This window comes from Hydractinia symbiolongicarpus, chromosome 12, assembly GCF_029227915.1.
Source record: "Hydractinia symbiolongicarpus strain clone_291-10 chromosome 12, HSymV2.1, whole genome shotgun sequence".
Taxonomy (NCBI): domain Eukaryota; kingdom Metazoa; phylum Cnidaria; class Hydrozoa; order Anthoathecata; family Hydractiniidae; genus Hydractinia; species Hydractinia symbiolongicarpus.
Window position 1 is genome coordinate 9625363 of NC_079886.1, and position 23754 is coordinate 9649116.

General features: G+C 33.9%; 1 protein-coding gene across 1 annotated transcript; it reads left to right on the top strand.

Moving 5' to 3' along the window:
• Window positions 1-1243: 1243 nt before the first annotated feature.
• On the top strand, window positions 1244-12311 carry LOC130622615 (zinc metalloproteinase-disintegrin-like ohanin). Its single transcript, XM_057438098.1, has 27 exons — window positions 1244-1394; window positions 1512-1582; window positions 1667-1737; window positions 1991-2060; window positions 3142-3224; window positions 3454-3502; window positions 3740-3785; window positions 3901-3947; window positions 4054-4125; window positions 4577-4645; window positions 4960-5129; window positions 5686-5767; window positions 5926-6004; window positions 6300-6354; window positions 6454-6553; window positions 6974-7045; window positions 7532-7708; window positions 7877-7927; window positions 8016-8082; window positions 8352-8457; window positions 8753-8875; window positions 9641-9713; window positions 9794-9868; window positions 10180-10308; window positions 10380-10506; window positions 10792-10936; window positions 11483-12311. Exons 1-27 carry the CDS (start codon window positions 1331-1333, stop codon window positions 11700-11702), a joined length of 2493 nt encoding a protein of 830 aa, XP_057294081.1. The 5' UTR covers window positions 1244-1330; the 3' UTR covers window positions 11703-12311.
• Window positions 12312-23754: the final 11443 nt, after the last annotated feature.

The following is a 23754-nucleotide window of genomic DNA, read 5'->3' on the forward strand; positions in this document are numbered from 1 at the left end:
CTTTTTTAAAAGGATAGTAAGCTTGATAGTAACTTAAATCTATAATCGTCATTATCACCTTTGCTGTTTTTTCTCCCCTTGTTGAATTCATAGGCGGGCCTTCCTAAAAGGTTGTTTAAACAGGCCTTTTTTTGTCATCAAATGTGACAGTTCTGAAGATTGAGAATTAGGAATAGATTTCATGTAATTACATTTTATTTCGAACATCTGGCGTAGTCATTCCCAATGGAGCTGGTGTCAAATCAGAGATGTGAATATATATTACGGTATACCCAGTTGTATGTGTGGCCATATGGTGTGGACATGTTGAGAAAAAATAGTGGATATTTTGATGAGATATAATATGGCTATAGCCATAAGAGTAGGGCAGCATTATATATTCTTGACTAATTTCATTGAAAAAGTCGCCACATTTAGTCGATTTAAATTTTTGATTGGAAAGTCTAAGTGAACAAGATCTTTAGAAAGAAAACGTCTTTTTGGGCAGAAAAATAAGTATGACGTCATTCTTCACATCAGTCGATGTGGGAATTCGTTTACTCGTTATGCTTAAGTCTACTTTATGACACACTAATATACCAGCAATTTTGCTAATATATTAAAGTATTAAAAATGCATTTTGAATTCGCATATATTCAGTGCATATCTTGAGCCAGATAGCTGTGATGATACGAAGGGTGGAAAACTATACTAAACAGAAATAATGGAGAATTGGAGAATTGTTTGTTTGTTTCTTTGTTTGTTTTGTTGTTTGCTTCACTCGGAGAAAAACAAAACGTGTTTTTTTTAAAATCTTTTTATCGAAAATTAATCTCGCATATTTTTTGGAAATATTTTCGCAAATTTAAGAAGTCGTGAGGATTTTACTCGCATTATTTTCTCCAATTAAAGGTATTGTTTTTACTCTGGGTATTTATATTCGTAGCATGACCAATTTCTACTTTTATGGAATTTTATTTCTTTGGCCATCCATTCTTTGAGTGACTAACACATCGACAGTGTGTGTTAAACAGATAACATCACTCATCAACGATTGCATAAAATACATATCAACATTTTTTGTTTTGGATTACTTGTCTTAGTAGCAGCTAAAACTGAATAATCGTTCAGCAGAGGCATGTGAAACTCTTTTTGATGTCAACATGGCGAATTCTACGTCTGCCATTTCTGCATCAACAACAATAATCCTAATAAAAAAAATTTCAACTGACATGCAAATAAGTAACATGTTATCAATAATTTGTCTAATTAGAATTATTCCGCTATATTTATAAATGTAAGATCTGCTCCAAATTGTTTGCCTGCACTGTCTCCTTAAACTGCTTTCAAGATGAAGATGCTGTTGGTATATTTTCTTTGTTGTCTGGCGATCAAAAAGACTTTGGCATTGCCAGGTTAGCATCTCAATATATCATCTTCCAACTGTTTTGTTTTAATAAAATCCTCATAAACAAGCCTTTTTTAGCATCTCCTATTTATTTTCATTTTATTTTCATTTAATTTTTTTTCAGCGCATTTAAATCATGTGAAGAAATATGAAGTGGTGAAACCTTTTGAGTTGAAAAGAGAATGCAAGGGAAAGGTCAGGAGGAAGACTTTGATATGGTTTTTAAATTTTTGTGTTTATTTTGTTGCTGTTGACAACTTGTGTGTTGTATATTTTCAGGACTGTGATTTAAAACGTGAATACATCATTCCTACTAAAGCGGAACGCTATCATGTTTCTGTGGAACAGCAGTGAGTTTACACATACTTTTCGTTATTCAAATGTGCGGTGTTGTAACCAACTAACAAAACCATGTGTTTGTCACCCTCGTCCCCAGGGTTTTTTGTCTTTCTGGATATAAGAGTAGACCATATTTTATATTAAGAAGGCATGAAACCCTACTGACGAGGGTGATGTGTTTGTGTTTTTAAAAAAATAATAACAATAATAATAATAATAAAGAAAATAATAAAAAAAAATAATTTTTTTTTACATTTTATTTAGATCTTTTCTTCATAATGACTTTAAAGTTTCAACACAGTCCAAAAACGGAGAGTTAACCATCACAAGAAAGGTAAGCTTATATTCATCATATAGCTTTTGAATGGTACGCCCACTTACGCCCACTACGTAAACGCCCCGCCCTAATTTGTTTGAAATCTTAGCTTGTTTTAGGTAATAATAAATTGATATAAACCAAATAAAAAGATTTTTTGGAAAATTTTATGATCCTCTTGCATGATTCTCTTGTTACCTTAGTGGAATGATTATTCATGAGAATAAATTTTCGTGATTTTGCGAGTGTTTGATGCTTGAACGAAATGCTTAAACTGCCACTGTCGCAATTCGCATAAATATGTTTTCGCAAATTTGAATTTGCGTAAATTCACCAATTTTTTTACCCTGCCGCACGTTGCTTATTACCAGAAATAATTTTCTCTTTTGCATTGTGCAGCTGTAGAAGTGGAGAGTGCAGTCATCAATCTGTGACTCCCTACACAGGTCCCCAGAACCCTCACGTCAATGATAGAGATGACGCTTCCTCTGGTGAACCTGATTGGGATTTAGACATTGAAGTTAATAAAAAGCACGAAATTCCTACAAACTATTTTGATGAATAGTCGAATGCACACATTCTCGTCCCAGAGCTCTTTGAAATTAAAACCTTAAAAGTAGGTTTATCTCAAAGAGCTCTGGGGACGAGAATAGAATACCTTGTTTTTTTTTTCAAGTGATAACTAATGTCTAAAACTATATTTATAACAGTAAAATATTATTTTATTTCGCGAAAAATATTTATTTAAAAACATCATAAATAAAATTACTCTCGGGAAATCACAGGAGACACAGTTTACATCCCCCGTGGACCTACGTCACACAAATTAGTAATTTACCACAACTCCTCATCGACACTGTCATGACGGCGACCGTGATACTACTTTGGCCTTAAATATCTCGGGAACCAAACTCACAAATATAAAAAAATTAACACAGTTCACTATAATAAACATTATAAGCGCATTAGTTCTCCTTGGTCGCGAAATCTAAAAAATATCAAAATTTGGATTTGCGAAATCGCGAAAATTCATTCCATTAAGGTATGATACTAAAGTTTGATTACACTTTTTTAAAAGCTTTATATTATTTTCTTTTAGAATGATGTAAAACAGTGTCATTATAGAGGAACTTTAAAAAATGGAAAAGGAAAAATTATTTTGACTACATGTAAAGGCTTACGGTAAGAATTTCCGTGAAACAAGTTTAAAAACAAAATCCAATGGAAAACTTTGAAATCAAACTTACACAATAACACACGAGAAAACACGATACGACAAAGCACGATACGACAAAACACGATACGACAAAACACGATACGACAAAACACGATACGACAAAACACGATACGACAAAACACGATACGACAAAACACGATACGATAACATTTAACGGTATTGCATTTCATTTAGGGGCGTGTTAATCGATGAAAAAAATAACACTTACGTGATTGAACCTATGGTAAGGTTTTTTTGTTTGCAATAAATTTTAGTGAAATAATAACCTCTAAGAAGAAAGGATCGTTTCAAGCATTTCTAGCTCACGCAATGTTCTTCTACATTTTAGCATCTCTTAGTCACATAAACAGTGTTGACAATATTTCCGTAGCTTTAACAGATTTTCGTGTACGCCACTAAAGTAAAAAATCAACACCCTATTTCGTAACCTGTGAAAATAAGTTTTATATGTTTCATTTAGGGTACAGGAGATCGGCACATTATTTATCAACATAAAACGTCGTCAGGTAGCCAATTTTTAGGATTTTGTTTTTGTCTAATTCATTATTTACGATCATGCATGTTACTGCATAAAATAAAAAAGTAGGTTATCTGTTTAAAAATATTTTGTTTCATATATAGAGAACCAAACGAAACATTCAAACGATGCTCATCAACACGCACCAGTAGTTAGTAATTTATGCATTTATGCAAATTTTACGGCGCCAAATGTTTTAAGTTCATGTAAATGATTATTTTTTTATTCATAAATGCATTATAAACTTTATTTTGTAGAACGATATCATAGTAGATTCTAATTCTGATTGGAATTACGCAGAGGTGGCTATCGTTGGTGATTATTCCTTTGTAAGTAAAATATTGTTTTTAGAATTTAGTTATTACAAAGACACATATCGATAAGGCTTTGTACAAACAGGTAATTGTAGAGAACAACAGGTACAGCCATCTTCGTTACCAGAGTTTGTTGTCTATGTCAAACCCGGTAGCGCTTACTTGACGGCTAAACTTTGCATCAGAGTCCGCCATTTTTATAACAAAATGTTGAATAAATTATCTATGTCGGATTTAAACCAAACGCATTACAGAAACCACTAGCATGTACCAGGGTTGTTTCGTCCCCAGTCTCGATGTCTCGATGTCAAAAAGGCAAAACCCTGGACACGAGGCTGGAGGTGCAGAGTATACAGTCAATGTGTTGTTATTATAACCAAATACTTATTACACATGTCAATAAATCGGTCGATTGATTAATAAAGAAGAACTAAAATTGTTTTGTTTTTCTGCGTTTTTGTTATAGTCCCAACTGCATTCCAATGTGGATGAAGCAATATCATTTGTGATGTCAATAGTGAATTACATGAATTATGTAAGTAGTCGACAAACGTGACATTACTATCGTCGTATATATTGTTGTTAATATAGTTGCTTTCTTCCTCCTCCTCCTTAGCATTATCATCCTTTTCTTCTCCTCATTCGCCTGCTTCTGTTTCTCTGCTTCTTAATCAACTCCTCCCGTTCCTCCCGTTCGTCCTGCTTTTCCTTCTTTCCCGCTCCTTCTTCTGCTTGTCCTTGTCCTTATCCTCCCCCTCTTTCTCCTTCGGTTTCTCCTTCTTCTTTTTTTTTCTTCTTCTTCTTCTTCTTCTCTTTCTCATCCGTTTGAACATGCTATTTTTTCCATAGGTCTACGAATGTGTTCAAATAAAAATCATTTTAACCAATTTGGAGTTGTGGACACACTTTGACGCATTTCACGTAGATAAATCAACTTTGATTTCAAATATCGAACAGTATAACAATGACGAACTTATGATATCTAGAGGGTGGAAACATGACAACTTGCAATTTCTAACGTAATTTTATTATTTACTTATTTACATACATGAATTTTTAATGACCAACCACATCCCCAGGCCACCTTGTATCTTTTCCGACATCAGAATAACGATATCTGGCCGTTATGATGTAAAAAAGAGACAACAGGCGCTGGGAACGAGGTTGCATAATGGCGGAAGAAAGCTCGGTGAAAGAAACATATGCGCAATTTTGTGTTGTGTGCGTTAGGTTAAAAAAAAATACTCCCGAGAGTCGAAAAATGTAAAAGTTAAAATCATAATGGTATGTTATTACGTAATAGTTTGTTAAAAGTGGCAACGAAAAATAAACTTTAATCTTAATAACAGTACCGTATGAATTGAAAATATAACAACAAAATGATTTTTTCCCGCGAAAATCTTTTCCACTCGGTGAATTTACAAATATAAGTACACTTTAAATCGTTTAACCTTTCCAGACAGATAGTCTTGGAATTTTAACACGAGTATTTTTGATGCAATTCTTTCAATATCTATAAATATAAAATTATACAACATAATATGATTTGAAGAAATTTATAAATTTTCTTTATAGAGGGCACGACCTAGGTGGACTTGGCGGCCTTGGAGGTATCGGAACGATTTGTAGAGGGGCTTCAAGCAATGCGTATGCAAAAGTAGGAGTTCTTAATTTCATTTCAAATTGTGAAAAAACGATTCCTCTGTATGACAAATTTATTTAGGTCTTTCAAGAATATTAGCACTTTCTTGTTTTATGGAAGCTAATAAAATGAAAAATGAAACTTGCAATTTTTTCTCCACTATATTTATTTAGGCCACCAACCCTAATCCGCATTTGGTGGCTGCTAACGTCGCACATGAGTTTGGTCATAGCCTTGGGCTTGGACACGATCGTAAGAACATGTATTTGGATGTTACAAAATTTACATCAAGTTAACATTTAATATTTTCGTCCGTTGATAGGAATGGTCGATACAAAAATCCAGTCAATATCTCCTCTCTTTTTTCAAGCCAGCTTTTTTCCTTTCAAGTTGCCTGTCCCAAACAGTAGAGTATCTTCATTTTATCTTTCGTGTATTTATAAATGTTTACATTTGAGCGATCTTCATACTCGCAAATCTATTATCTGTGATCTATTACTAAGTTATTTTATATTTTATTATATTTGTATTTATTTTATTGTTTTAGATGCGGGTTGTCATTGTCCAACGGATTCTCAATGTGTAATGGGACCATATGCGGCGTAAGTGAAGATTAATGGTTTCTGATGTTTTGTCGTGATGGAACTTTGACTGAAAACTAAATAAATCTTTTAACTTTTTTATTTTTTTAACTATTTTAGAGAAACCTTTGTAAATGCTCTAACTGACTGTTCACAAAATGAAATAATAAAGAGAAAAAATGATGATTCATACAAATGTTTTAAAGATGTACCTCAATACGTAAGTATACATGGAGTTTTAGCTAGGTCTTGAAAACTTACTTTAAGCCTTTTGTTGGCAATGATGACAACTTGCGACCTTGAAGTTTTTAGGGGGCGTGTCCTGTTTAAACATAAGAAAAAAGTGTGGTCAAACTCACCATAAAAAAGAAGTGAAGTGACTTTCTCACGAAGGTCAATTAATTTCCTTATACGTTGCCAAAAATTATTTTTGGGAATTCTTTTCCTTTAATTTTTGATAAAATCAAGAATTAAAATTGAGAGGAAAAAATCATTTTTGTTTATTTTTCGTTTTAGCATTAATAGCGATGGTTTCGAAATGGGGTATTCCATACCATAGTCATCCAAAAATCTTGAGAGAAACTTTAGTTTCGAGTTCAGTTAAAAAATTTGAAGCTGTATTGACTTTCTTTTACTTTAGACATATTCAAAATCTCGGTGTGGAAACTATGTTGTTGAAGAAGAAGAAGAATGTGATTGCGGTCCAGAAGAAGTAAGAACTAACTTCTCTTATATCTCAAGCGGGCCGTAATTCGCGCAAAAAGTTGGCACGAAATCGGCGCAATAATACATTTTTCATAGCCCTATTATGTTTCGCAGAACTGGTTTGTATATAAACAGCCCAGGCCAGCCCAGTTTTCACTAAATAAAGAGTTATATATAATGGACTGAAGCTTATGACATGCTAGGGCTCAAAAACCAAAATGCGTAAGATGCTAATTAACTCGAAACTTTGGCTGTAGCTTTCTGTATTTTACATGGACAAGTGTTTGCTTGCTTAGTTAGACTGATCGAGTTTAAAATTGAAGTCAAACTTACAACAAGGATAGTCTCGATAACTGTCGATTTTAATAAATCCTGTTTGCTCCTTTTTTCTTGCTTTCTACCTATTCAATTCAGATTTTCTGTTGATTTTTTTTTAAAGGATTTAAGTATCGTATTTGAAAAAAAATGTTCCTCATCAAAACTTGCATTTTAGCTCTGCACCAGTAAATGTTGCGATCCAGCAACATGCAAACTACTCTCTACCGCTCAATGCGACCAGGGAACGTGTTGCGATCAAACAAATTGTCAGTATAAACCAGCAGATACAATATGTCGCGCCTCCGGTGGAGAGTGTGATTTTGAAGATAGATGCACCGGTACAGATGCTTTTGTAGGTGTTGAGTTATTAATCTTATGTCCTCGAAATTTCACTTCACTGCGAATCCCAAAGATTCCGTAAAAAAATGTTATAAAGGCAACCGGATTCCCGTTTTTATCCCGATTTACTCATAAAATGAGTTTTGTATTTCTTATGCAGTGTTTTGTATTTCTTATGCAGTGTCCAGAAGATGTATATCTTGCCGACTACACCTCTTGCAATTCAAAACAAGTGAGTCGATATTTTCTCAAAAATGTTTTTGAGCTCTCTTTCTTTATACGTTGCGCTGGGCGGTCATGTTTTTTAATTCTTGTTATAGGGATATTGCGTTGATGGTAGATGTTCCAAAACTCTCTCAGGACAATGCAAGCTAATGTGGGGAACAAGTAGGTCTTGGTTTTTCCTCCTACTTCGTTCCCAGGGCTTGATTAAGCTTTTATAATTGGACGGCCGTCCAAATGTAAAAAGTCTAACAAGTCCTAAGGTCGAGGTTGATAGATTCTATAATCTTTCTATATTAACCATTGAGAAAAGCAAAAACAAAACAAAAAACACGTATCATCAGTTATTTTTTTCTTTTCTTAAGATTTTTGCATGCATTCACAGATTCGCACACAAATCAAAACAGTTTATTTTTTCTTCTTGTTTTTCATAGATGCTTTTCAAGCAGTGGAGGAGTGTTTCGTGCATAACACCCACGGAGGAACATATGCTAACTGTGGAAAGAATGCGGATAACACATACATACCATGCAAGATGCAGTAAGACAATTTTATTATTCGTTTTGCGGATGAAAACCTGGTGAAACTTGTCACTTTTGTTCCCCTTTATCAATGTCCTAGTGGCAAGGTGCCCTGGAAAAACTATGAGAACTGAGGGTTCTAAAATGCGTTTTGTTATAGTCTTAAACAAACAAAAAAATAAGAGAAAAATCGAATAATGACAGGACACACGCATAAAAAATTTAAACGTAAGAACTTCACAGTTGCTTGAGCAAATTTTGAGGATAAAATAAAAAAACAGAGCTAGAACTCATACAAATTATTACTTATTTAGAGACATCTATTGCGGAAAGGTTTTGTGTTCCGGAGGAGGTTTGCCCAACTCACCACTAATTGGAGGTGGATATGGTAGCAGTATATGGACAGTCAGTTATGGGAGCAGTCAGTACACTTGCAAGTGAGTGTTGTGCAAATAGCAGTGAGATACAATGTTGTTATATGTGTGTAAAACACAGACCATAGAAGTGGCGTGTATAAATATATAGTGTGTAATTTCTTGTTATAGCGTGTTTTACTCCAGACCAAGGAGAATTAAACCTTCTTGTCAAGATGTATTAATATATCTTAAGAGAATCAATTTTCGCAATAAAATTTTCGAAAGACAATTTTACAAGAACTAATATTTTTTCGCCAAGTTATTCATCCTATTATTTCGCGAGTTTCGTAATAGAGAGTTACCGAATAATTTTCGCGGAAACTTTTTCCCGCAAAATCGAGAGAAACTGGTGACAATTAATTAATTCCGTTATGGTAGGTCTGGTAGCCTATTAACCAAAATTCCTATAGTTTCTACCGTACAGTTAGCCTGCACACAGAAACGTAGTTACCATCTTGGTCAAAACATGTTGAGACGAGACAATTAATTTCGAAGTTCGTCATCACAAGTAATTGCGTAGGGTATTTCTGTGTTAGACACAAAGTTTACTTGTCAATGTTCAGAGGCCAAAATTCTTAAAATGTGCCAATTATTACTGACGTCAGCATAGGCATTTTTCAGAATTTTGGGGTCTTCGTGGGCCCCGACGTGGATTATTTCAGTGTGCGAGCGCGCTGGAGAATGTGACTAGGAACTTTATAAGCTGTCAGCCTGGCCTACGTGTGTGCAAAGCATCGACTTCGCACTTATCATATCTCTATATATATTGTTTTAATTCTTACTTAGATCTCCAGTTGGTATGAGTGCGGAACCAGATCCTTCGTATGCTCAAGACGGTACTAAATGCGGAGTGGATAGCGTAAATATGATATTTATATATTTGCAATGTAAAAAAACAGTGAACCGCTTTTTTATTAACTGTGAGCATTTTCATTTCAGGCTTGTCATCATGGGAAGTGCGTCCTTGCGTCGAACGCTACGCAATCGGCTTGTCGCGGATTATGTCAAGAGGGTGTGCGTATTCCTACTGTTTATCGCCAGAATGAATTGTTACGAATAATGTCATTTTGATTTTTTGCGAGAATTAATTTTCTGAAGAGGAAGAAGAAGAAAAATTTTAGAAACTAATTTTTAAACATTGCTATACCGAAACGTCTAAAAAATACCCTAAAATTTCGCGATAAAATCGCATTCGCATAATTCCCTCGATATTGTTTAAAAATTTAGAGCATGTGTCTGGCCGATTATATGGTTTAACTTACTTATAAAAATTGTAGCCTGGAAACTAACTGTTTTTTCGATTGATTGATTGATTTTATCTCTAGAAATGTACCAACACCGGAGCTTGTTTCTGCAATCCAGGTTTTGGTGGAAGCACGTGTTCAATTCTAGACATCACAAATGCCCATGGGAAAGTTTACTATCCAGCGTGTTATAAGAAGTGCGCCACAGGGGTAAGCAAAAAAGCTTAACGTTAGTTTTAGTCTTGTATGAAGTTAACAACCAGGTTATTATTTTTTTATAGAAATGTGACACATTGAGTGGAAAATGTACTTGTCCGCCAGGAAGAGCTTGTCCGGACTGCGCAACTGTCTCTGCAAGAATTCACACGGAAACTGCATGTAGTCTGACACCACAGTGTAAAGGAAGTGGTATGAACTTTAATACTTGTTGTGTACCATTGTTTGTCGTGTACAGAATGTTTTATGAAGGAGCAGCCTTTCGGTAAACATGCATCTCGATAGGCAGGTTGTTTTGATTAGTAATAAATTCCTTTGTTGCTCTGAGTATAGTTTAATTTAAGCATGATGCCAACAAAGCAACGGAAAAGAAACACAGTTTTTTTTAAGGTTGCTCCGTAGCTATCTGAAAATTGTGGCTTATTAAAATTTTTGTGTGCTCCTCGAAATAAATGCATGTATTTTATTTCCACGCAGGTGTCGACTGCGGTGATATATTCTCTGGCGCTTACACGACGTATCAATGCGTACATGCACACAGTTTGACAGAAAACAATTTTGTGTTGTTACAATCGTTCAGAGATAACGTGGACTGGTCAAATATGGACGTTTTTGTGAAAAGGTCGGTAAACGTTTTCTGACTGATACTTTTGGTTTTCGGTAAAAAACAAAGTGACATAAATCCTCGATTTAGCGCCCCATTTTTAGGAAAAGTTTTATAACCGCCCCTAATGATCAAGTGTCCGCGTGACTTAAATTTGACCAACGAGAAAATTTGGAGTAGACTACATTTGACGAGTGACAATTTTTCTTCTCCTTTTTCTATGCAAATTGAGTCATAGTAAAAAAAGAGCTGCAAAATGCGGGATCTATCGCGTTATATTGATATTGCGACGAAAGAATTGTGCCTAAAATGTACTTGATCAAAGCATTAAAAACGAACTAGGGAACGCCCGTAAAAAGTCAGTCAATTGCGGGACGGAAATGTTTAAAAAGATTAATTTAGCGATAAGTTTGGAATAAATTTATACAACAAAAAATTGCGACAAATTTTCGAATTTTTTCTAAAATTAGTTCTTCCAAGATCTTTTAAAGGGAAAAACAATGGGAATATTTCGTTAAGCAACTCACAAATATTTTCGCATTAAAATATTACCATACCTTGTAGGATAACATGTCAATGCGCCAGACTTGCTCGTGACGGTGGTTATGCAAGTTTCGGCATCCGTTATTGGGCTGAATGTTGGGCTTCTAAAGCTACGGCGGCAAACACAGGCACAACCGAATCTATGGAATGCCAAAACACGTCGTTTCAACCGTGTACCGAAGCTGACCAAACATGTGTAGGAATGGATTACTCTATGTTTCTGTATGATTTAAAACAATAAGATCGGCACGATGTATTAGGTAATAAGCAAATTAGCAGAACCTTCGAAATGTATGCATTGATTGTCCTTACACAGTGTACAACTTAACAACACTATTTATCGTTTTTATTTCATATTCTTAAGTTTGAAAGATAAAAAAATGCACGCGTTCCCTATTTATTATTCCACATTTATTCATTAAGGTATTAAACTTGGTTTGTTTGCAATTCGTTTTTTTTTAAAGAAATTCGCAAAATGAAACAGTACTGAATAAAGATGACCACTCCAGTTCGCGAATGTTCAAAGTATAAATAACTCAAATAAGTTGATCCTTTTTGCACAGTTTCACACTACAAAATATGTTTTAACTAGCATACTACATTAAGCCGAGGAGGATAGGAATAAAGATTTCTATACTCCTAGATTAAGCAGAGACATTATTTGCTTAAAGAAACGTAATCGGGCATTACAGAACGTTTGAATGCACAATTTACAAGGGAAATTTCATAACGTCTTTTCGAAACTCTATAATCTCTCCTTATTATTTTATACGAATGTAAATAATTGGTTGTATTTCACATTTTGTATTTTATTTATAAAGAAAAAATCGAGTGCACTATAAAAACAGAATTTCTTCCTTCTTTCACAACCCAAACAGAAGACAAGGAGCGGTGAATTGAAACTAGGGGAAGAGCGCCAAAATAGATGGGCGTTATCAATTTGATAACGATAAATAAAAAATACAAACAAGGAATGAAGAAGAATGTGTATAAAAGAAAATAACTAAAACATGCAATGAAAATACAATATAAAGTTAATAAAAATATATATACAATATATAATACAATGTAATATACATATATAATATACATAAAAATATACTATACCTATATAAAACTATAATTTGTGCTCAAGTAATTCAGCTAGTCTTATATACTTTTATATTTTTGAACGGCGAGTGTAAATCTACGCCTGTTTTTAAAAGAATATTATAATAACGAGTCTCAAATTTAAAGAGAACAAAAACATCGCTAATAAAGCCTTTTTTACATCCTATTTTAACATACCGTTCTGTTATATATATAGCAAACTATCATAATTATCAAAGGGTGTGACACTTTTGACACAAGGAATTAGGTACTTCAGAAACAGCCAATCATTTACGTTTTTTTTAAAAAAAGTTCCTCGATACTTCTACGATTTTTTTTGCATATCAACAATGTTGATTTTTTCCGAAAATGAAAAATAACTGTAGAAAACGAAATAACTGATGATTGCAATAAACGCATGCTAAAATATAAATTGTATCTAAAAGGTATAAATATCTTATTTTTTACAACTAATTAACCTTTGTATATAATTTTTATCATCGACAATAAATTCTCATCACTGTATCGCAGACAAAGAATATGCGTTGCGAGGACATTACTTAAGTCTTAAGAGACATCTTACAAGAACCACTATATGTTAAATAAAGTATTTCACATTGGATTTTTTTTTTCAAAAAGCTTTATCGGTCTCATAACAATGTACACCTTGCCTTGAGAAAGCATCTACAAAAACCATTCGCAATTCAAATAAAGTGGCAAATTTCTTTCAAAAAGTCATTCACGAAATAAATACATTCCCAGTACTCCCTAGTAGATCTATGTCAGACATCAGACACGTAATTAAAGGGTGTAAAAGATGAAAAGGAGTAAAATAGCATTCTTGCTGACGGTGCCAGTAAGGAGGGTAAAACCTGAGGATTACTATGAAGTTTTTTTCACACAAGTATTCAGGACCTGAAGATTGATGATTGAAGATTGGCTATTTCTAACGAGTTCCTTTGGAAGAAAAAGAACTATGTAATTATTTCAGACTAACGAACGAACAAACGCTTTTTTGGAGGTAACACAGGAGTCACGACTTAAATTTTAGAAAGATTGGTAATTTTCTTGTGTGAAGAAACAGAATAATGCGTTTCGTGCGCTCATACAAACTCCTCGTGTGGACGTAAGGTTTTTGCTAAGATACCAGTGCTTTATCAGTAAAACATAACATCCTTCAACAGGATGTAATAAAACGAGTAGCACAATAAACAAAAAATACCGCTGTAAGATCCCTTTGAAACACTCATGTCAAATCAAAACGGCATATCAGGAAAAACCCAGCAACAAATGTTTCCACAGTACAGAAAAGGTACCATTTACATCCACGCAAAGAAATCAATTAATGGCGAGAATGTTGCTGACAAACGCAAGTGCAACAAAGGCTGACCACGGAAACTGGTCGTTCAAGACAACCGCAGCGTGATCCGCTCTGTCTAAAGCTACGTGAAAGTTCCTTCACATCTGCACGCGTGCAAGTAGAATCAGGAATAAACAACGTATCAAACACAACCATAAGACGTACACTGACAAGAAGAGGCTTTAAATCTCAGCAAACAAGAAAAAAATTGACGCTAAAGGATACACAGTTGCGTATACAGTTTGCACGACAAATTAAGGTGTTAAGGTAGCGGTATGGTAAATAATTACTTTTTTTTACATTTTTTTTTTTTAAGGAACATTTTACTATTAAAACTGCTCTTTCCAATGAACTAATTTTTATTCCAAAATGTTTCCTCAAAATTGAAGGATTTAGCGTTACAAAATATTCCACTCCATATGTCTTTGTTCTGGCGATCAAATATTTCTGTGCACGAAGTGAGTTATGACTCACGTTTACTAAAAATAATGTGACTTCAGCATTGAGAACTTTCTGTTTACGCTATATTTATGCATAAGGTGTGAGACATAAGCGAGACAAAAAGCACTGGAAAAAAGTTAAATTATATAATATAGCATTTCGTCATTTTTTTTTATTATTATAAGTTTCTTTTTGTTATCGTGAAAATGTCTTCGAAATCGTCAAATTATCGTAGAAATCCATTCAAAACTTCAAGAAAAAAAAGGAAAAATAAACAACGGAAATTTGATTCAGAGAAACAAAAAGAGCTAAAGGTATTGGATAAAGGATCTTGGTATGATCAAGATAAATTATTGCGAGAACAAGGGATCCGAGGTAATTTTGAAAAGGAAAAAAAAGCTTCTGCCAGTCAAAGCAAAATTGGAAGTTATGAATTCAGCTCGTCTGACGAAGAAGAAAAATCAGAAAGTGAAATCGAGGTTATGGATGATGAACAATTTTCCAAGGCCGTTCATCACTGGATAATATCAATCGAAGCCTTGGAAAATTACTTAAGCGATGTTGCTGTATGTAAGATGTGCCATGATAAATTAGAGGTTCGGGAAGAAAAATCTTACAGAGCGGGACTGGGTACGAAGTTCCATTTCATTTGTGTGAACAAACATTGTATTAGTTCAGTCTCGAGTAAGGGATTTTACACAACTGAGAAATCTAGTTATACCTATGACATCAACAGACAAAGCGTAATTGGTGCAAGAGTTATTGGAAAAGGTAGGAATGGGTTGGAGAAAATATGTTCTGTTTTGGGTTTAGCAACACCGTTATCGAAGTCGTGCTTTGCAGAACAAACAAAGTTACTAGAATTGAAGGCTTTTGATACACTTCAGGAAAACCTTTCAAATGCTGCGAAATATACTAGAAAAGTAGAACTAGCGGGTGTGGAAGATACAAACGAGCCCGTGAACGTCGCTATGTGTTTTGATGGTTCGTGGAAGAAAAGGGGTTGGACATCTTTTCAGGGAATTGCTGGCGCAATAGCCGATAGTACAGGGCAAGTCCTAGATGTTGTTTTCAAAAATAGTTATTGCAGACTCTGTAATCAAATGCAAGATAAGAAAAGCACTAATGAAATAAGTCAACTGGATTATCTCAATTGGTATTGTGATCATGAACCCTAAATTTCTTTTTACCTCGACGAAAAAGGGCTTGAGCACAAGATCAACCTGATGAACAAAGCACGCGAAAATGGCGCAGAATCGGAGAGGGGCTAGGACTTGATAGCGTCGCAAAAGGCAAAAAAGGAAGGATCACGAAACACAAACTTTATGGTAGCGATATCACACAACCACCGAGCAGTTATTTGTGAGAAGTACTTTAAGCTGATCACAGGAGAAAAGTTTGGCGACATAGTAAAAGTGATGTCCCCACCAACCAGTATTTAAAAAGTGTCGAGACAAGTGTACGTCGAAAACTTACATCATGGATGGCTGTCCTAGGCCAAACAGCAAGGCTAAACGAAGGAAAATTAAGGAGGTTGGTTCTAAAATATTTTCGATACCAGCGCAAGTCCAGATCTGAACCCAATAAAGAATCTAGAAGAAGTCCAAACAAGTTGCAAATTGGGGCTGTGTCGAGGCAAATAAGCAGAGTCTTTTAAAAAAATTAATTACGTATAAAGAACTGCATATTAAGTTTTCCTAGCGGGGTAATCGATAAATCGATTGAAACTATGTCAAAACGAATAGACATGGTTGTAAAGGCCAACGGTCAGAGAATAAAGTATTAATTTTAATAACGTTAAAAGGAAAACAGTCACAAAATAACGAAGCTCGTTACGCTGCGTCGAGGCGTGGTCGTGTAAGTTTTGATTGGCGCCGGGTTTTTTTTTTCTGAAGGCGTTAGGGTGCGATCATTATGACATTTGAGAAGCAACCTATTTCGTTCTGAGACCACCATAAAATTTTGTCCAGTAACACCCAAGAAATTACTAACTATTTCGTAGCTCCAAGGCTGGTCCATTGTTCATGTTATCAAATGGGGATTATTTATTACCCGAAAGTATGTTGTCATTTTATTAGGCTTAAAGTTTCCTACTGCTGGCGCCTTTACAACAGCTTCGTGTGGCATTATACTAGGTAGATGGTGACTGCTACGGAAGATATATTTATTTGGCAATAGGAATAGAACAGGAGTGGAGTGGCAATATGGTTTACCTTGATGAGGTGACAAAGTTATGGGACGTAAATTTGCTGTGATTGATTTTATGGTATATATGTCGTTGTTATTTTTTTACAAATATAGTTTCTACGCAATATCATGTTTCATTTTAATTCGTTATGGCATACTGGTATATCATGTCGTATTTTTCTTTTCCATTTCATATATACATTCAATCATAGATGATGGGGAATGTGTGTGTGTGTGTACCCCTGAAAGAGTATGGTGAAATACAGTACAGGTGCGAGAATATGAACGACGGCGTCCCACGTGAGCAGGACAGATAACTGGTGAAATAACAGGATTGGGATGCTCCATGCAAGGCGCTGACCCTCAGAGGTGGGTCACCACAAGTTTAACAACAGGTGTGAAATACAAAGCTATAACTAATAAAAAGTGGTTCTGGTGAGGTTTGTGGTAGAAGACATGAAATTAATCGACCGGTATTTTTCAACTGTTGGTCAGTGACGGATTTAGGGTATGCCAAGCTAGTCGGGTGGACGTACTTAATTTTCGTCAAAAGCCTTGTTGTTGCAATTTCAAAAAAAGTATTTCGCTTAAGCACAAAAATCTTCCAGGGTGGCTTTCGTAATATGCTCCGGGTTGAATTTCTATAGAATTTCTACACATAATACACACATGCATGTATTATATAGTAAAGCGCATATTCATCAATGATGTGGCGTAATACGTAAGAAACTGCTTAACTATCCTGCGACTTACTTCGCATGTTGTTTTTATTAGGGGGCACAAAATTCAGTTATTTGCTTTAATTCACTGTAAAAATTGTAGCGTATACCCCCTAATTCAATCTCGCTGTACTTCAACTTACTTCTTGTATTAGGGGGTGAAAATTATAAATAATGGTGATATGTGACCGTAAAAAGCATAAACCAAGCCCCGTAAGTTTAACACAAGTAAGTCAAATAAGGCGAGAATATTCATTAAGTGGTAGTGGCTTGTGAAATACCGTTAAAAATAAAAACTAACGATGCTTTACTTCGCCGCACAATAGTTTTTCACAACAAAAATAAAAAATAATAAACAACAAATTTACTTTTGAAGATTTGTTATCAAGGTCATAAAACAGCAAAAAAATAAGAACTTGACAAAAATTGTACAACTAACGGGCCTGTTACGAAATACAAAATTATGTCGGACGGAAAATCGATACTTTGAATGTATGTAAACAATAAAATATGCTATAGTAGAAAATTATCTGCACATAATTTCACTGTTAAAAAATTTATATTTTTTCCCCAGAAAAAAGCAATTATGTCGGACGAACTGGAGGTCAACCTAATTCTTATCAGGGGGTACCCCCTGATAAATTTATTGCGACTGACTTGTGAAGAGATTTCCATGCTGAATTGAATATGAAACTATGAAGCCGTAGCTAACATGTGTGGTGTTCGTACAAAGCTTTTTAGCAGCTGGGGAAAGAAAACGCATGATGTTTTTTTATTAAAGTTTTGCTTTTAGTAAGTTGGGTAAAGAAAGTTGTTGTGCCTGGCAATACGAATTTTCGAATTAAAAACTGATGGGAAGTGGAATAAGCTGTACTTTTTTAAATCAACGATTTTTGCTTAAAAGAATGGTTTACTTTACAAGACCTCGAAAAATACTATTTTCTGGTGAACTTTGTTTATCGATGGATGGTGTTTAGGTAGAAGTAGATTTTGTAATGTTTCTAATGTGTTTTTAGCTAGTTAGAATGCAGATAAATTGTGCAGAAAAACTTTCGTACTATTTTTGAACTAGTAAAATAAGAAATCACTAAGCTATAAATTTTTTGTTAGTTATATAAAACCGAAAAATGGCTTATTCACATAAAAAATGTAAATTTAAATTTTATAAAATATTACAAAACGGAGCTCTTATTCGGCTGGTGACCAAATATCTTTTGAAATATGCTCTCCTGCGTATAGAGAAGCCATGTGGTACACCAAAATTTGTAGTTCTTAAAAAAAATGCTTCCTGGCGAGGGTTAAAATACTCAAGATCTTTTTCAAAGCGTGCAGAAATTTTGACCTAAACACGGTGTGTAAACCAGTCACTACGAAACATGTCATTTTAAGTAAACATTAAATCTCAGTAAAAACTGACTAATATATATAGACCTGTCCCTGCTTGGTTTTCCTCATATTGGCTTTAATGTATTTTTAAAATGGGATTTTATGCGCTAAGTAAAAAACGCCCTTAAACGCCTTGCGTTTTTTTAACGCCCATTTCTCGCACCTGGTTGGAGCTATGAAGGTGAAATTTTATGACTTTTCATCACACTTTATAGGGAACATTTGGATGAAGAGTTTTTTTTTCATCGGTCCAGTACTTTTGCCACTGGCATCTTACGACTGCTGCGCAGATTCAGGAATTTTTACATTGACAGCTTTTTTTTGCTCTGTCTTGTTACTAATAATTTTACTTTTACGTTCGTAGTTTTCCTACATAAATAACATTGAACTTGCAATTTTTGAATGGATAGCATATCCATATCCATAATTTTTGTGACAAAAAAGCAATACATTTGTGGTCTTCGCTGCGATAAATTTTGTAAACTGCAAACAGCCAATTGTTACTAGCCTAAACTAACTTATGCCTGTTAAACATTACTTGTGCTGGGCCGAAAGCAAAGAAGAATAAATTGCCAAAGTTAAAATCAAGATGCAAAAATGTGGTAATCCAGTTTGCGAAGACCATTCAAGGTTGATTTGTGAAAAACATTACTAACTTTACCGAAAACAATATTCTGCCGTAAAACGCTTACGTACTCGTGGTACCTATTCCATCCAAGCCATAGTATGTTTTACATTTTTAGCACTAATGTATATGAACTGTTCTATCAACATTTCTGAATTGCTTCTGTTCATTTATTTGACAGTCTAGGCCATGTATTATGAAATGATAATTAAATGGTATATTTACTGTTCTGCCTTGTTCCATGTATAAATTTGATATAATTAGTGACGTCATCAAAGAAGAAAGTGGATTTTTTTAGATTTTTTCCTACTCAAACCTTCCTATTATCACTCATCACATTTTAGTGAAAATTGAAGTTTACAGCACTTTTCAATCAAAAGTTATGAAGAATTAATCAAGAAGGAAAAATTCTTGTTTTTGCACGCATTACAATTTTTTTTATTTTTTATTTCATTTTTGGTACACCGTAGGAGAACATTTAGACAATATTGTTAGTTTAAACATTTATTTTCATTTTGTACATAGTATAAGCTTTGAAAAAATAAGAAAAAGGAAGGAGAAAGTGTATTTCTATCTTCTTTAATGGCTTTTTTATAAAACATTAATTTTTTCAATTTTTTGGCATAACATTTGCTAATTAGCGATATTATTTATGACGTCATCAAAGCTGCCATTATGGGTTGAATTTTTTTTCTCCATAATTTTGTTCCTAATATGTTGAAGCAATACTGTAGCAATTTTCATGACATAATATTAACCCTATCAGAAAAAATAAACAGAGAGATTTTCATGTCTCATGCTTTCCATGAGACATTAAAATGAATAAACACCATTGATGTGGACAGCACTTAACACCGAAGACATTTTATCGATGGTGGAACTTCTCATTAATCACAGAAGTGATGTATAAGTGAAAAATACACTATCATATACATATACACTATCATCTTGCTGCAAGAAATGCAACTTTAGATACATTATGTTGTCATGATGTAACAAACATTAACCATAGAGATGTTTACAACTTAACACCATTACATTTGACTGCATTGTATGGTTACATCTAGCTATGTGTTGATGTTTCGCGCAATAAAACTATATTAAGGCAACAATCAAAAATCAAGGATACACTGCGTATAGCCTTGCTGGAAGTTTAAGTACACAAAAGAACGAAATAATCAAAAAAATACAAGATTATGAAGTTAATTATTCCGTTTATTTAATGAATTTGAAAGAAGAAATTTCTGTATAGTTTTAAGTTGATGAAAAAATATGCATTTTTAACGATCAAACTAATTCAGAATAAATTTGTGGAAATAGAGAAATTGTGAGTCACAAGTAAGCTTAAGAAATTAAAGATTGTGTATGGACCGAGTGAAATAAAGGTGATGAATGCCAACAATTGTCGAGACTAAGAATACTTAGTTGTAGGAATAATAATAGCTGCAGTGGAAGAATGATACTGTTATTAATAAATCTTAGAGTGAGAGATAATATGCTTGATAGGTATGTCCTAACAGCCACAATAGAACAGCTATGTAAGATTATCTGTTCACATTTAATGAAAGTACATAAACTACTTTCATCAAATGCGAAAAGATAGTGGATTCGTAGAATTATAGAATTTGTATTTCAAGTAGGCAAAAATATGTTGCTGAAGTAAAAAGTGTTTGCTGGTAAAACCAAGATTAATAATCATTTATGCATCACATATTTTAGAAAAATTCGTAAAAGTGTCCAAAGACAAATTATTAAATGGGAGCAACAAAGTCAATACTTTAAAGATACAAATGACGCGGAAGATAATTTGTATTGATGAAGCCTTTCTCATAAGAGGAAACCGTTCAAATTATTGAACAACATACGCATTATTGACTGTACCAAAAATATATTAAATTTAATTTTTCTTGTACCAAGAGATTTCATATTTTACATTTCTTTCTTTCGGCGATACAGTGAAGAGAAATACGTGATTGTAAATATGCATGCAATGCAGATATATTCTTTATATATTGGTGCAATCTACGGCTCCAGTTTTTCACCCCCAAGATTGAACACAATAGAAATAAACGGTGCCACCTTGTGGCAATTTATAATACCAGTTTAGCACCTATTCTCGCTGTAGTTGCACAAAACCGAGTCAAAAATAGCAAACCTTAATCTGACATTATTTCAAATGAAATAAAAACCTATTATCATTAATAAGGTTGTTTGAAATGCAATCATAATAATGAAAGAAAACAGAACCTATATCTTTTCCAAAAAAAATCCCCAAACTGAAATCTTTTTACAATCTTAGAAAAGAACTTTTGTAGCAGTTATCGTGTTCACTAAATATAATTTAAAAGAAAATACTAAACCATTATATGTTCTATTTTTGTTAGTCACAAAGTTTGTTAATAAGGAGTGGAAAAATAAAAATAACTTCAAGTTGCACTGATAGCAATGCACAGACAAAAAGTCTCGATGTATTCCATAACATTTGATTGCAAATTATCTATGCTGCATAGATGCCAGCAAGACTTACCGCCAACTTTTCATAGCAACACATTGTCAATAAAATGAACCAACGCTAATGCCTTCAATAAATCAATTTTGTTGCCATAATTCACCACGAATCTACCTACAAACAATAAGCAGCAAATCATAATTTAGAGTTGCGATGCATGTGAAATTCAGCTTTAGACCTCGCCATCAATGGTGAGCGATCAGATACCTTTTATACATGCTACTATTAATGTGTGTTCTATGGGAATGTCACAATCTCCTTTAGCATGCAATGAAACATACAACAGCTGAATTTAGACACATGTTCGACAATTACTTTTTCGTTAAGTACAATTTTATTTTTTATAAATCTTTTTATAAAAATCTTGTAGATGTCAAAACTGGATTATGCATATGCTGGTCACACTTAGGAAGGACACACAAATTGAGATTACACTAAACATTAAATGCAAGGGGGTAAATTGTGTGATATTAAATACTATTTCATACTGTAAAACAGATTTTATGAAAATTAGAAATTACATTAAACCGATACACTATTACGCTTCTCCAAAGGTGTAAAAAATAACTTTTTACTGTTTTGGTGTCTATATATTGCTCATGCAATTTAGGCTCTATTATCGCAAATACACTTTGTGCAGGGTGATAACTTTGTGTCCAAACTGCAACACAGGGCAAAGGGAAATGGCACAAGATAAGTAAACAAAGACAAAAAACATTGATGTTGAAGTAGTAAAAAATATTTTTCATTTATTTCTTTTGAAGTTAAAGTAGCGCAATATGGTGGTACAGCAGTGTACGTTAGTACTTGTGATTTCGAAGTTTGACAATATTCCAATATTTTATTTTTATATTTTGTGATCATGGCAGGGCAGGGCAAAGGGGTAAATCCTTAATCTCTTATAAATTTTTCTGTGACTGAAAATACCAAACCAGGCAGAAATTTTCAAAGGAGAAGGTTTATTCCTTCTAAAGATTGCGCAAATTCAAAAAGTAAATCAATAAGACCTGTTTATTAGTTATTCAAACATCACGTAATTACAAAGATTGACGTCAATTATATTATTAAAGTTGGTGAAGCCATTGCAGTGCACTTTTAGGTTTGAGGCAAAATATCTTGGAAACGCGTGGAAATAACTGCCTTCATTTCTTGCGTGTGTAACTAGGGACCGCCATTATTTTGTTTCTGCACTGCTGATGTCATTAAAACTCCTAAAACAACCTATACTTTTACTGTTCTTCTGCCATGGTGGATTTTTCCACGAGTTTATCGACTAGTGTCGAATTGATGTATAGTGTGCACTTCGATTTCTTAGTCATCTTTTACAAGACTCACATACCAAAACGAAATTTAATAGAGATTGTATATATAGTAATATCTTATCTACAACCACGGACATAAATTAGTACAATAGAGAGCAGCATTGTGAAGAATGCCACAAAGAATGCTATTTTTATCTAAGTAACACACATACTGGACGCGTCATTTAGTTTACCTGTCAATGTTCACAGTGGAATTAGGACCTTGGTTAAACCAAAAAATTAAAATATTAATCTTCACAGCTGCAGAGTACTGGCCAGGTGATGTTGTTAAGAGATTTCGAGAGATAGTCAAAAATGGCCATTTTCCTAAATATAATCTCCAGGATTGTACTTCCATTCAATGACTTATAGTGGATAGAAGAATTAGCTATTTGTGCATATTTTATGTTGGCCATTGTTAAGTCACAAAACAGAAGCAAACCGAACATACATCATATTAGAAGCAAAAAATAATAAATAGGTTTGTCGTATGTATTCATAATCTTTAACTAGGCAAGTAGATTACTTATGACTATCACAGTAAATATTATATGTATATTAAACATGACATTTGTTTTTGTTTATATACAACACCTCGTTTTATACATTGCATGGAGTCTGCACTATATTTGTAAAGTGACACACATGTCCACCACAAACCTCCTCACATTTAGGA

Bases quoted from the DNA above. Each gene is read 5' to 3' on its own strand.
- LOC130622615 (XM_057438098.1), top strand. From the start codon at position 1,331: ATGAAGATGCTGTTGGTATATTTTCTTTGTTGTCTGGCGATCAAAAAG. The intron at 2,061-3,141 runs GTAAGCTTATAT...ATTTTCTTTTAG, and splicing joins AGTTAACCATCACAAGAAAG to AATGATGTAAAACAGTGTCA. The intron at 3,503-3,739 runs GTAAGGTTTTTT...TGTTTCATTTAG, and splicing joins CTTACGTGATTGAACCTATG to GGTACAGGAGATCGGCACAT.